Source organism: Thamnophis elegans, chromosome 5, assembly GCF_009769535.1.
Source record: "Thamnophis elegans isolate rThaEle1 chromosome 5, rThaEle1.pri, whole genome shotgun sequence".
In the NCBI taxonomy this organism is placed as follows: Eukaryota; Metazoa; Chordata; class Lepidosauria; order Squamata; family Colubridae; genus Thamnophis; species Thamnophis elegans.
This window is the reverse complement of record NC_045545.1, coordinates 10,080,034-10,095,033: the sequence shown is the minus strand read 5'-3', so window position 1 is coordinate 10,095,033 and position 15,000 is coordinate 10,080,034. Positions and strand designations below refer to the sequence as shown.

The window sequence follows — 15,000 nt, the reverse complement described above, 5'->3', positions numbered from 1 at the left end:
CTACCTTCCCTCCAGGAGTTCAAAGTAGTGTAGATCCGCCCGAGTGTTTTGATTGCTGAATGAAAGTTGTGTTTTATTATTTTCTTTGTTCACAAGTGTTTGTTTTGACCTTGCACTTCCCCTCCCCTGTGGTTGTAAGCCGCCCTGAGTCCCCTCAGGGAAAAGGGCGGCATATAAATCCCAATAAAACCTAAACCTAAACCTAAGGCCTTCTCTTCTTTGATTTCACCCGAATTTGGGCAGATAGATAGGGCTGAAGAATAATTCAAAGTCACTGATGCATTACCCAATAACGTGTATTGAAGATCAACCAGAAATTGTAGATCTGTGTGTGAGATAACAGATACCTTTAGAGATTAAAATATTTAGGAGTAAAATGCAAATATTTCAAACTATAACTAATTTGGAATTAAACATGCAGTTCCTGTAAACATCTATATATACTGAGTTGCTGATTGGCAGTTTATAATCGTTTGTCTTATCATGAAAGCTTTTTAGTTTCAGTTTTAATTATTGCAATGTGATTGAGTGTCTTTGCTGTAATTTATATGCTACATACATGAAGTACTGCATAATTTACATTAATGAGACACTGAATATGCCCCAGCTAGAAAATATATGGGGAAATAGCCCACTCCCTTCAGTAATAGATACACAAGGGAGAGAGAGGTAACTTAAAGAAAGAAACAAGATTTCAAGATACACAGTTCATATTTTGAAGTGTTTGTCATAGTATTAAAATTTAGGGAAAGATTATTTGGAGCAAGTATAATAAATACATTAATTAATTCAGTACCACTCTAATTACATCCCACTGGTCTTCGGCTGTATAACTTTCCTATCACAGGAGAATAAATATTGTTTGGAAATGACAAACTTTCCCCCTAAAATATTAACTCACTTTAGTTCCACTCCCTTCCTCTCCCTCCTTCCCTCCATCCCTCTCTCTCTCTCTCTCTCTCTCTCTCTCTGTCTGTGTGTGTGTGTGTTTATGCACATGTATGGCTGTGCGACCTGTTTGTCTACTTTATTATTTGTATTTTGTCTTTATGTTCCCCCTTTTTTTCCCCCTTGAATTGTTCGCCGCCCTGATCCTCCCGGAGAAGGGCGCCATACAAATAATAAAATACAAATACAAATACATATTATAATAAATACCCTCTACAAACAGTTCAGTCAGCAAAATCAAATAATTCCGAATATGGATATGACTGAACACAACTTTTGTTCATGTCATGGACAAAACCATAGAGCATGACACCTTTTTACTATGAGTATCCTAATTGCTATTGTGATTGTATATCACCCTTTCTGTTAGCACAGTTATAATTTCCACATCATAACTGAAAAGATACACACTGAGCCACAATATTTTTTTCCATCTATGATAGATTTTTAAGCTCCATACCCATTTGTCATCATCATCTCTCTCTTTTTTTTTGTTACATGCCCGTTTTTTTTTTCCCCCTGAAAACTTTTCTATGCTGTGTTAACACTGAAATAATTAGCAACTTGTATGTTGCAACAAAATGCTTTCCTGCTTGCCAGGCCTTTCACAGCACGCCAGATGAGAAAACATTATGGAAGAAAAAATAATTGGTTGCTTAGAGAGATGGAGCAAGGGGGTGGGAGAGGGGGAGAGACTGACTTTGTTTGTTTACCTTATCTGTGTAGCTTGGCAGGGATCACCATCCTTCCTATTCCCTTTTCTTCGTCATTAATATGGAGAGCAGAGAGCTGGCCAGGCAGTTGCTGGAAGTAACGGGTAGGAAAATGCTAACAGCCTTTAGTTCGTCCCTTTTCAAATGTTTACAGTCCAGCTCACCAAAAATAACATTACGCCTTAAGCAGACATGAAGATTGTCTTCCTTCATACATCACATGATGAAACCAATTCTGAACTCCTGTGTTTCTCAAATTACCCAGAATTGGATAAAAGTGATTTTCTTTGGATAATGATATACAAACCCATAACCCAATCACAACAGGGACATTGAAATTGACTCCAAGTGTTTTACCTAAGTTAGGTAAAAAGGATTTCCTGGTAAGCGGTTCGGCCTAAGGAAAGAAAAAGCCCTGGTTTGATCCGTCTTGTTTATGTATAGTTGGATTTATATAGCCCACTTTCTCACTACCAAGAGTTTGAGCAGCTTACAAATACAAAAAACACTCAGAAAAAAGTAGAATCACAAAAATCATTCAAAACATACACTATTAAAAAAGCATAAATCCGTAATCTGCAGGATAGCACCATTCCCTTTTTACAACCTTGTAATCCTTAATTTGGGATAGAATCAGGGTAACTGGATGTAGCTGATGCTTACTGGTTGGATGCCCTTCCTAATGCCTACTTCATGGATAGCAATAGCAGTTAGACTTATATACCGCTTCATAGGGCTTTCAGCCTTCTCTAGCGGTTTACAGAGTCAGCATATTGCCCCCACAACAATCCGTTCACTCATTTATTACCACCTCGGAAGGATGGAAGGCTGAGTCAACCCTGAGCCGGTGAGATTTGAACAGCCAAACTGCAGAACTGCAGTCAGCTGAAGTAGCCTGCAATGCTGCATTTAACCACTGCACCCACCTCCGCCCTCGGATGCAACTCGCGACGTCATGTTGCCATTACTGGACATATCGTGATGTTTTTCCCCTTCACAGAGCTGGGGTGGGCATCGCCTGTGTCTGACGCATCTGGCCCATCGGCCACCAGTTTGACACCCCTGGCCTACTTGGAATTCACAGCAAATTTTTTTTTTCTTTGTCCACCCTAAGAGAGAAACTTCTGCTGCTGCCTAGGATTGAGCACTGAACTTTTTGAGTCAGAGGCAAGCGTCTTTACCACTAAGCCAACATGCCGCTCATTTGTTATAGGGCCGTGATGATGAAACTATGGCACGCATGGCCAAAGTGGCACATGGAGCCATGTCGCCTGGCACGCACGCCGTTGCCCGTTCCTCTTCCAGGTTTCTGGGGGCGCATTTGCAAGCAATGATCAGGTGGTGTGCATGCAGCAGTGCTGGAAACTGGAAGAGCTGGTGTTCCATTTTCTGGCATGACCATGTGATCAGCGCAGGCTCATGCACAGCAATAACTAGAAGACTTGCTGCCTGGGGCACGTGTGTGCTGGAAACTGGAAGTTCATTTTCAAGCATGCGCAAGCCCCCTGGGCAGCTCCTCTTCCTGGTTGCGGCCCAGATGAGCGCATGCACACATGAGAGAAGGGTTCCACCACAAAACCGCGGACGACAAAATTGTGGTCGACGAAAGCGCGTATGTGACGTCATCACAGCGCGACGAAAAAGATCGAAAAATGTAAAAATAAAGCGAAAACCTTACCCTAACCCCCCAAACCTAACCCTAAACCTAACCCTAAACCTAACCCTAAACCTAACCCTTAACCTAACCCTAAACCTAACCCTAAACCTAACCCTAAACCTAACCCTTAACCTAACGAAAAACCTAACACTAACCCTTAACCTAACGCTAAACGTAACGCTAATGCTCTAAACCTAACCCTAACCCTTAACCTAACCCTAACCCTAACTCTAACCCTTAACCTAACGCTTACCTTTATGTGAATCGGCTTGCTGTAATTTAATTTTTATTTCAATTTTTCGATCTTTTTGTCGCGTTGTGATGACATCACATACGCGATTTCGTCGACCGCGCTTTTGTGGAACGCAGTTTTGATGGGTCACGGAGAGAAGTGCTCCCTTTTCGGCATTCGGTGCCAAAAGGTTCACCATCACTGTCATCGGGAATGCAACCATATTCATTCAAAATATGAATATATTAATTCAAAATATTTTGAAAGAATAAAAAGTGGAAAAAGTATAAGTTATATTTCAAATACAAAGAGAGAATGAAAGACCAAAATACTTCTGTCCATTTTTTTTACCATTAAAGACCTTACCATTTTTTTCATTGAAATCTTTCGTAGATTTTGAGATTTGGACACCTCAGTCAGTAGCTCATAATGAATTTTTTTTTACACATACTTGATTTTTCTAGCATTGATTGGATAGTTTTGTTTTAATTCATCATTTTTAGTAATGAAAAGTGACACCATCATTTTTCATAAAACCAAACTGATTTTCGCTTGTGGTTTAAAATACAGAAGTCTTTTAACAGATGTTGATAACTAAAAAAAAAAAAAACACCACCACCACTCTTGTTGGCACATATTATTTGAGCCAGTTTTCATTTAATCAAAATATAACATTATTAAATCAATGTCAGAATTTATAGAAAAAGTTGCAAGGGAAATTATAAGAGTTACAATTATGTATTAAATACTTTTTTTATATAAAATTATGCATTATTTTTGTTTTCCAGATGGAGCTTGCAAAGGAAGAAAAGTGTGAATTCCTACCTTTTCTTTCCCCTCAGAAGGTTGTCATAAAAGGAGGAAAAATTGTTGCTATGGAATTTCTCCGGACTGAGCAAGATGAGGATGGAAATTGGAAAGAAGACAAGGAGCAAACTGTCCGTCTGAGAGCAGATATAGTGATTAGTGCCTTCGGTTCAACCTTAAATGATCCTAAAGGTATTTCTCAGTCACAATGTTTATGAATCGGCCACAGTCAAACACTGAACATTCCAGAGGGGAAGTTAAGCTTACAGGTAGTCCTCAATTTAACGATGGGTTGCTTAATGACCATTCAAAGTTACGACTGCTCCATCCTCCCGCAGTAACATTTTGGGCACTAGGCAACCAGCTCACCTTTATGGCCAGGAGTAGCATCCCATATGACCACAATTTACTATGCTTTTTGCTGGTTTCCGGGTTTATATCCATTAAAAAAAATCTCCATAAAGGAAAATGGATTCACTTAACAACAGTGTGGGATTCAGCCAGTTCGTACCTATTTGGGAGAACCGTTGGTAACTTTCTAAGCAATTCGGAGAACCGGTTGTTGGAAGAAATCTCCTTTTGTTCCCCCCCCCCACTTTACAGGGCTAATCCTGTAAGGAAGGCAGGAAGGAAACATTCTGGTGTTGTTTCTAGCCTAATCTTTATTGCCCTGCTTACAGAAACTGCCTCTCCGGTTAACCCTTATTACATTGTAACAGCTAAGGCGAAGCGTCCCATCGACCTGAGTTACCTTACTTGGCCACACCCACCGTCACATGACAACTGAGCCCCACCTACCCAGATGGTCATTAGGGCAGAGAACCGGTTGTTAAATTATTTGAATCCCACCACTGCTTAACAACCACAGTAATGACCACCCCCAAAATGTCAAAAAATTGGATCTGGTTCTGTGATGGCTCAGTTTACAACCGCAAGACTTATAACTGTAGTCATGAGTTTAGAATTACCTCTGTACCCCCTTTTTCCTCCTTGCTTAAAAGACATTTAATTAGAAGGATTGTCCCCTGATGTGTATTTCATTTATTAAAGCCAAATGTTGGAACATCTGAAATGACACATTTCAAATAGCTAAAATATATGTGTGAAAGACTGTTACCTTTTAGCCAATATTTTTGTTACTTTATTCATGGATGTACTTGCTGTGTTACTCCCTTCAATAACCTTACACGGAAGGACAAGAAATCCCTCTTATCTCCATCAACTTTGCTTCAAACCGAGGTGTGGATATTTTATAGAGCTTTTTTTATTCTCACTATTTTATTACATTTAAATTTTATCTTTTCTCTGGGAACTTGAGATTAAATAATTTATCCTTTCATTCCATGATGACAGACCAGTGGTGGGATTCAGCCAGTTCGCACCTATTCAGGAGAACCGGTTGGTAACTTTCTAAGTAGTTCAGAGAACCGGTTGTTGGAAGAAATCTCCTTTTGTTTTTTCCACTTTACAGGGCTAATCCTGTAAGGAAGGCAGGAAGGAAACATTGGTGTTGTTTCTAGCTTAATTTTTATTGCCCTGCTTACAGAAACTGCCTCTCTGGTTCACCCTTATTACCATTGTAACAACTAAGGCAAGCGCCCATTGACCTGAGTGACCTTGAGTTGGCACGCCCATCCAGTCACATGACCTCCGAGCCCCACCTACCCAGATGGTCATTAGGGCAGAGAACCAGTTGTTAAATTATTTGAATCCCACCACTGTGACAGATCTAATGCACGTGTGCCAGAGGTGACATGCAGAGCCCTCTCCAGCTGCCCTTTGGGGTTCCATCATGCGCATGTGCACTGGACAGCTGGTCTGGCCCACATGTGCACAGAAACCAGGTGCTCTTCTGGGTTCTGGCACACACATGCACGGCGGCCAGCTTCATGTGAAAGACCAGCTGACCGCCGCACATGCACAGCCTGGATCCCAGAAAGCAGTCGCCGCCACACTCATGTGCACCGGCCAGCTGCTCTCTTCTGAGTTCCGGTGCTCTGGCACACGAATGCGCACACACTCCAGCTGTGCCATTCAGTGCCGAAAAGGTTAGCTATCACTATTTTAATTTTACTCTTGCCACAAGATATAACAGTCTCAAAATTGTTCAGTGAGTTCCTTATCTAAAGAGTGTCTTGAAGATAAATAATCTTAGATGAAAACCAAGACCAAGATAAGAAATGATGGGAATTGCATTCCAAGCACATCTGGAGGGCCATATGTAGGTTGCCTGTATTTCTGAATACCACAGTGGTATGGCATTTGTTCAAAAAAGCCCCTGGCAGAGAGGTTCTAGATCTGGAAGCTGAATCCAGACAAGGACTCTCTGTGTCCTTTGATTTTTACCTTATTCAATGAAATATACAACGGCAACATGCTCTCTGTCAGCAAAGAGGACAGTAAACCTGAATCCCACATACAAGTGGAAATACCTTAGGAGACCTGCATACAGAGGTGGGTTCCTACCAGTTTGCACCTATTCGGTAGAACCGGTTCGTCAAATCTACCGAACCGGTTAGAAGAGGTTCCACCAGTGGACCCGGAAAGCAGGCCACACCTACAGAAGAGGTTCCAACATTTTTGAAACCCACCATTGGTCCTTGGATATGATTATTCTACACCATCATGTTCATATTTATAAACTCAGTGCCTCTGTGAAAGGTAAGGATGACTACTGCGTTTGTGGTGCAATCAGAACATTGTGTTGTTGAAGTTGTTTTAACGCAAACCAAAGATGCCTTTTATAAAACAAGTTTACATCCTATTCTTATGCATGCCAGTGCTGTGTGTGAGGTAATTTAACGTGGTTCTGACAAGTGTCGTCGGCATCTTCATATCCGTCACATGGGCGGCAAGCCACTCCCACAAAGGAGGCCACACCCACAGCGTAGGTTCGAACAATTTTTGAAACCCACCACTGCCTACATAGTATACTCATCTGTAATCATTTTTCCTGTGCTCTTTCAGAATAAATAAACATTAAATCAATGGATTTTTCATTTGATTTATTTTTCTTTTATCAAGAAATGAATGCACAGTTCTAATGCTGAAAATGATGGATCTTTAGAGTGATGTAATATGGCTCTTTTCCCCTTTCCTTTCTTCTCTTTCTACCTTTTGCTTCCATATGCCCCAACATTTTTGTTTCAAGGAAGATTTATTTATTTGGGGCTGATGCCTGAAAATAAAAGATACAAGCATCGGAGCCTTAATAGAAGTCTTGACCGCTGAAGTTTAATTAGGTCTTATAAAAGCAGATTTGAAAATTTTGACTACTCCTTAGAAAATCCACCATATTAACTTTGTTAGTATCTCTGCTCTCATCCAGCAGTAATGCAATATCAATCAGTTTAGTAGCCTTCCTCTGTTTATCCTCTTTTATTGTAGCCTTGGGGTGAAACACAGCAACTAATGCTGAATCCAGCAGTATGATTAAATCTCAGCTTTCATTAAAAAAAGAACGTTGAGATGTTGCAGAAGATCAAATTGATCTTGTGGTTTACCATAATCAATACATTTTTTTTTTACTGGAACCTAGCAAGCAAGAAGCCATTTTAGGGTGTTGGAAGGGGAAGTGTAGACATCGGGGTCTGAGATATATTATGACTTTATGGAGGGCCTCTGTTCTGACACCCCCTTGTCCCACACCACACACACTCCGAGCCAAAGATAAGTTATGGCATTTAATTAACAGACAGACAGGTCCTTGGCAGCAAACCGGCACAGACAAGCTTGGGCAGCAATACACAGATAAGGCTTGGCAGCAATCCAGCCTGCCAAGCTCACAGTAATGTCCTCCGATATTCAATCCTGTGTTGACTTCTGCAAAGAGGGGTGTGTGCACAAGGAGTCTTTTTATAGTCTGGAGAGGAGCCTAATGACCACCAGCTGAGTGCAATTACCTCCTGTAACTGCGCAATTGTTCCTGACGCCTATGAGCTCTTTGATGCCGTGTATCCAGGAACAACGCACTACTGGCATCCGGCTCACTGTCCCTTGTCTCCTCCCCTGGTCCAAGGCTCAGGCGCCTGCTGGTGGCCAACCAGCCTCTCTGCGCTCTGCTAGGAGTCGGAACCCTGTCCAGGGTCCTCCACATCCTCCAGAGCCAACTCATAGGGCCCCTCGCTGTTGGAGTCTGGTGGCAGCTCCAACGGCTCCTGCTGGGCCACAACAGCCTCTATGCACAGCCCACCAGAAAAACTGTTTTCATGGTTAAAGCATTCAGAGATAGCATTTCTAATGTTAATACCAAGGTAGGAGAAAGCAAAGTTGAAATATCAGGTTTATACAGGATAACATAACTTAAAGGAGATATATTGCAATTCTTCTAGGGTAGATAATGACCACAGATATTGTGGAGGTAGAACACCCCAGCACATTGATCTAGAATAGTGATGGAGAACCTTTTCGACTGAGGGCCCAAACTGGAACCCAAAACCCATTTATTTACTGCAAAGTGCCAACATGGCAATTTAAACTGAATTCTGAGGTTTATTACCTAAAATAGATAAACAAGGCAGAGTTCACTAATTGTACTAAGAAAAACATGATAAATGCACTTTTATGCCCCTTCATTTTTTTCTGCTTTTGAAATATGTTTAGCAAAAGAAAAAAGAAAAAAAAAACTTTTGTAATATCATTTCTATTTCCCTCCGTCTCTCTCTCTCTTTCCCTCCCTCTCTTTCCTTCCTCTCTCTCTCTTTCTGTTCTCTTTTTCTGTTTTTCTTTCCTTCTCCCCTCTCTCTTTCCTTCCATCTCTGTTTCTCTCGCCCTCTTTCCCTCCCCCTCTCTCTATCTCCTTCCTACTTATTTTTCCTCCCTCTCTCTATCTTTCCCTCCACCTCTCTCTCTTCCCTCCCTCTCTCTCTCTTTCCCCCTCTCTTTATCTCTTTCCTTCCCTCTATCTCTCTTTCCCCCTCTCTGTTTCTCTCTCTGTCTTTCCCTCCTCCTCTCTTTTCCCTTTCTCTTTCCCTCGCATTTTGGTTCTGCATCGTAATAGGCTTCAGGAGGAGGGGTCCCCATCTCCCTTATTGTGAAGCGTGCAAGTGAAAAGGTTTACTCAATTCCAACCTCACAAGATCTTTTTCTTTCACAAGAATTTGGAATTGATTGAGTGATTTTTTTTTTAGTCCCACAAACTTTTGTTTCTCTAAAAACGACTGTGAGAAACGTGAGAGAGTAATGCTGGGCTGGGGAAATGGTGCACATGCCCACAGAGAGGGCTCCTCTAGCATGTGTGCCATCGATCATGATGAAATCACCATGGATCTGGAATATTCCAAAGAATACTTCCCTCTTGAACTAGTGATTCTGAGAATAGTTGCCTGCCTTAATTGAATTACATGATCTAATTTTCCAGTTTCTATACTGGGTTTCTTTTCATGGTGGTCTAAACAATCACAAATGTAAATGATAAATATATATTCATCAGTAGCTTTAAAAATGCATAATGTAAATTAGCTTTAAAAAGATTAAACAAATGAAATAATATTCACAATACAAATAGCTTCTGACTTTGGTCAATATGCAGTACAATTTCTGAATTGTAAACATTCATTTTCTTCTTTGCTCTCCATTTCAATTTTCTACTGGCTGCCACGAGGGCTATTTTTTGCTACTAAAATGCCATTCATTGCATTAGTAATAGATATTTATAACTATATACTATTAAAACTATTGCTCCCATAACCGTTAACTGGTTGAAATGGTGCATCAAAGAGCAACCTGTGAACCAAGGTACCTCAAAGAGGCTAACTTCCAGAATGCGTCCAAGACTCCCAAGGGATTGAAATTGGGGGTGTGTTTTGGCTGCTTCAGTGCTGCTAGCCTAATGCTCCTTCAGGTCTGCCATGAGGTTCCACCACAAATCCCGAAGCCCTTCTGTGCGGAGACATAAGCGCGAAGACTAAATCACGCCGTTCTAAGCGCTAGGGAAAAACGCGACCCTACCACAATGACATAATCGCGGAGGGCAAAATTGTGCATTCCCAAGCACTCACTACCCTAAACCTAACCCTAAACCTAACCCTAAACCTAACCCTAACCCTAAACCTAACCTAAACCTAAACCTAACCCTAACGCTAACCTAACGCTAAACCTAACCCTAAACCTAACCCTAAACCTAACCCTAAACAACCCTAAAACAAACCCTAAAACAAACCCCTAAACCTAATCATAACGCTTACCTTAAATGAAGTCGCTTTCTGCCGCGGCGCCGTTTTAAAGCGCCCTTCTGTTGCCACGCTGTTGTCGCGGCGGTGATGACGCATGGTGATGACGTCGCAGCTTTAGCGCCGTGATTTTATTGCCGCGATTTTGACCAGCGCGGTTTTGTCGTGCCACGCTGCCATGATTCTGATGGAACATTTTGAATATTCCATGACGGTTTCCCAGCCACTCTCATAATCCCTTGTTCCCTTGAAGTTGGAAGTTGCCCCAGATTTCCCTGCTCTTGATTACTCTGTTTCTCTATTTAGGTAAGAAAATAACTCTGAAACAGGACCTGGATTGTGTGGTAACACATAGAACTCTCCTCTGTTGAGCTACTGGTCTACCTGTTTTGTTCAGAATTACATACATTAATTTTAGGGTGCCCTCTAAAACTGACTTAAAGCCTTGTGGGCACACTCAAAAAATTGTGGATGTAATATATAATTACACACAAAATCAGTGCTTCAAAAATTAGCCAGGTTGAATCCAGTAGAAGCTTTTTTTTTCTCCCTGGGAGGGCAGAGAATACCAGGATCATACGGAAACATATGAATAATTATTGCTTTTATGATTCGGATGTTCCTGTTTTTTTTAAAAAAACAAACATCATATAATTGTTATATATTTATGTAAGATGTGTAATTGATTAATTTAATTTAATTGAGCAGCAAGTGACCTAATGATGAAGATGCTCAACTCCCTTTCGGAAGGTTGAGAGTTCAATCCAAGATAGCGGCAGATGTTTCTCTCGTAGGGCACAAGGGGAAAACATCTGCAAACTCCATGTAGGCATCAGAAATGGCATCCAGCCACCAAATGATCAGCTTCAGCCAATAGCCACCCAGAATAGTCTACCCAGAATTCAGGGAAAAAGAAGAAAAGAAGAAAAGAAAAAAACGTAATAGATTTAATGAGGTATTTTTAGACTTTCAATCCAAACTAAAGTTATTCTAAATGTTATATGTTTCTTTGCTTTTCTTCCTTTGAAATAGGAAGCCGATGATACAGAAAACATGTATTACATGTAATATCTTTTATGATAAACTCCCATTAGAAATGACAGAATGTGGATAATTATCACTGATGTTACTTTTAAAGGATGATGGAACTGAAAAGACTTACTTAAAATGACAGTTTTTTAAAAAAAACTGCATCACATTGGTGAGAATTATGTTAGACAGTTGCTTTGAAGCACAATGTGATCATTCTGTAATTATTTTTCCTGTTCCAAATAGCGGTAGAAGAATGGGTTTTTCTCCCTTGTGAATAATCTATGCTCGGCATTTTGGCTTATCATTATTTGCCAGGTTTTTCTAGGAGTTGATACCACATATGCTCCTGCTAAGAAACCATTGATAAATCTTAAGTTTGTACCAGACCTGAGGCAGAATAATGCATTTTACTTCCACTTTACTTATGATAAAGAACCAAATAGAGAAAAATCTATCTTCTGCATTGTATTTGGGATACAGAAGTATTTAGTCTTTTGTAAGGGGCCACAGCATCCCTAAATAAGGCAGCCAATATAAATAACCTGGATTTTAGTTAGATGAGAAGGACCCTAATGATTGCGTTATTACTGTAACATGCTCTACATGGGGCTGCCCTTGAAGAGTGTTGGAAGATTTCAGTTAGTCCAGAATGCAGCCGCGCGAGCGATTGTGGGTGCACCTATCCTCCGCGAGCTGCAGTGGCTTCCCATTGGTCTCCGAACACGCTTCAAAGTGCTAGTCGTTACTTTTAAAGCCCTACATGGCATTGGACCTGGCTACCTGAGAGACCGCCTCCTGCCAATTACCTCCCACAGACCGATTAGATCGCACAGATTAGGCCTCCTCCGGATTCCATCGGCCAGTCAATGTCGGCTGGCGACCCACCGGGGAGGGCCTTCTCTGTAGCTGCTCCCCGGCCCTGGAACGATCTCCCCGCTGAGATCCGGACCCTTACTACCCTTCCGGCCTTCCGTAAAGCGACGAAGACCTGGCTGTTCTGGCAGGCCTGGGGCTGTTGAATTGTCTAGCCCCATTCTAGGTTGTGAATGTTGTTGCAATTTTAAACTGTTGTTTTATTTTTATATCCCCCCTCCCTTTTTGTAAGCCGCCCTGAGTCTTCCGAGAGTGGGCGGCATACAAAACTAATAAATATAATAAATAAAAATAGTAATAATTGCAACCTCATTTGAGTAGAGAAACAATATGTTATTCTGCTAATTAAGCTATCATAAAGCAACAAAGGTCAACCCCAGATAAGTATTATAGTCCTATAGCTGATAATGTAAGAATCAAATAAAGGGATGAATCTTTTCAGTGTTGCAGAAAATGACAGGCTTTAGACTTCTCAGGATACAGGAAAAGTTTATTTGGCAGCCAGGTTCAGAAAGCAAGCCCATGGCTTAGCATTGCAAGTTCTGAACAACCTTCATTATCGAAGCACACATTCTTATACATTCTCAAAGGCAGAGTAACACAGAAACACTTAACTCATTTCTTAGTGGTTACCTTGAGGAGAAAGCCTTATAAGGAGATGGGGTCTTACTACTTCTTTTGTTTATGGAGTACGTGTCATTAACGAACTTTACGCCCCTCAGACAGGCTCCACAATTTGGGAGTCCTCCTGGACCCACAGCTGACTTTTAAACACCACTTGTCGGCTGTGACCAGGGGGGCATTTGCCCAGGTTCGCCTGGTGCACCAGTTGCGTCCCTACCTGAACCGGGAGGCCCTCACAACAGTCACTCGTGCCCTTGTGACCTCTAGACTGGACTACTGCAACGTGCTCTACATGGGGAAGCCCTTGAAGAGCATTCGGAGACTTCAGCTTGTCCAGACTGCAGCGCGCGAGCAATCGTGGGTGCACCTCGGTTCACCCACGTAACACCTATCCTCTGCGAGCTGCACTGGCTGCCTATTGGTCTACGGATACGCTTCAAGGCGCTAGTCGTCACTTAGTAAAGCCCTTCATGGTATTGGACCTGGGTACTTGAGAGACCGCCTGCTGCCAATTACCTCCAATAGACCTGATTAGATCCCACAGATTAGGCCTCCTCCGAATTCCATCCGCCGGCCAATGCCGACTGGCGACTACCCGAGGAGAGCCTTCTCTGTGGCTGCTCCGACACCTCTGAACGAGCTCCCATGGAGATTCGAACCCTCACCACCCTCCAGGCCTTCGCAAAGCCCTTAAACCTGGCTGTTCCGACAGGCCTGGGGCTAAAGAGCTGTTGCCCCGTCTCGAATGGTATGACTGTTGTGTGTGTTTTAAATTATGCATTGTTATGTTTCGTTTATTTTTTGTCTGTACCCGCTCTCCCTGATTTGAGTTGTGAGCCACCCTGAGCCCCTTCGGGGGAAAGGGCGGCATATAAATATAATCAATCAATCAATCTTTAATTGAACATTGGACTTTGATAAGATTTTGACATTGGGACATCTTGTGGTTAGGCACTGGTTCCTGTTCTTTTGCAAGCTGCAACTCTGGCTTTAATATAGAAGTAAGGGCTCTAAGAGGCTGTCCAGCCTGACCCAGTAGGTTTCACACTTAATATCCAAATCTCACTTTACGTCTGCTTTATCAGGACAAATACATGTGTTTTTTTGGAGGAAGAATAAATGTAGTGTAGTTCCATCAGTTGAATATTGCTGAGAGTAGGTTTAAGTTTTTGTTCCCGGTGGGAGAATGTGGCAGAACAATATAACAGGAAAAACATCCAGCTATCATTTCTCTTTTTGCATATATATATGAGATATATATATATATCTCAAAACACTCTCTCAGCCTTCCGAAAAGCTACTAAGACTGGCTATTCCGGCAGGCCTGGGTCTGTTGACTTCATGATGAGGTCCAGCCCCACCAAGATTGAGTGTATGGTATGTTGTTTTAACCTGTTGTCTTTTTCTCTATTTTTTAACTTTTTATCTTTTAATCTTGTTTTGTAAGCCGCCCGGAGTCCTATGGGATTGGGCGGCATATAAATTTATTAAAATTGCAATTACATTACAAAACAGAAGGTTCGTCTTACAGCCAGAACTGTGTTTCCTTTCAGGAAAAGCCTTTCCTTTAGTGGAAGTATTAAAAGAAAACTTATGTAGTAAATCACAATGATATGATAGGAATAAGGTGGGGGGAAATCCAGTTATATTGAGTCCTGGAAGTTATGTTGACATTAAGAACAATGGTGAGCAATCCATGCCTCTCTAATGAGCAGGTGATGAGCTAGCCTGCTCTCACTGTAGCTTTTTTGCTCTGGCCTCTAGAGACTCTAAACACTAGTTCCTGTTCACGCGAATGCTAAGTAATCGTAAGTACCCGACTCATTTCTAAATAATTCCTTGAATAGATTCCTTGTAATAAGCACTTGCTTTCTTCTTCTTCTTCTTCTTCTTCTTCTTCTTCTTTCTTTCTTTCTCTTCTTCTTCTTTCTCTTCCTTCTCTTT

At 41.6% G+C, this 15,000-nt stretch overlaps 1 protein-coding gene across 1 annotated transcript in view; it reads left to right on the top strand.

Moving 5' to 3' along the window:
* The window catches only part of DPYD (dihydropyrimidine dehydrogenase), a 628,457-nt gene that overhangs the window by 320,504 nt on the left and 292,953 nt on the right, over positions 1 to 15,000 (top strand). Inside the window, 1 exon segment of the mRNA XM_032217710.1 lies at positions 4,339 to 4,572. Within this exon segment, the coding sequence (XP_032073601.1) occupies positions 4,339 to 4,572 (234 nt within the window).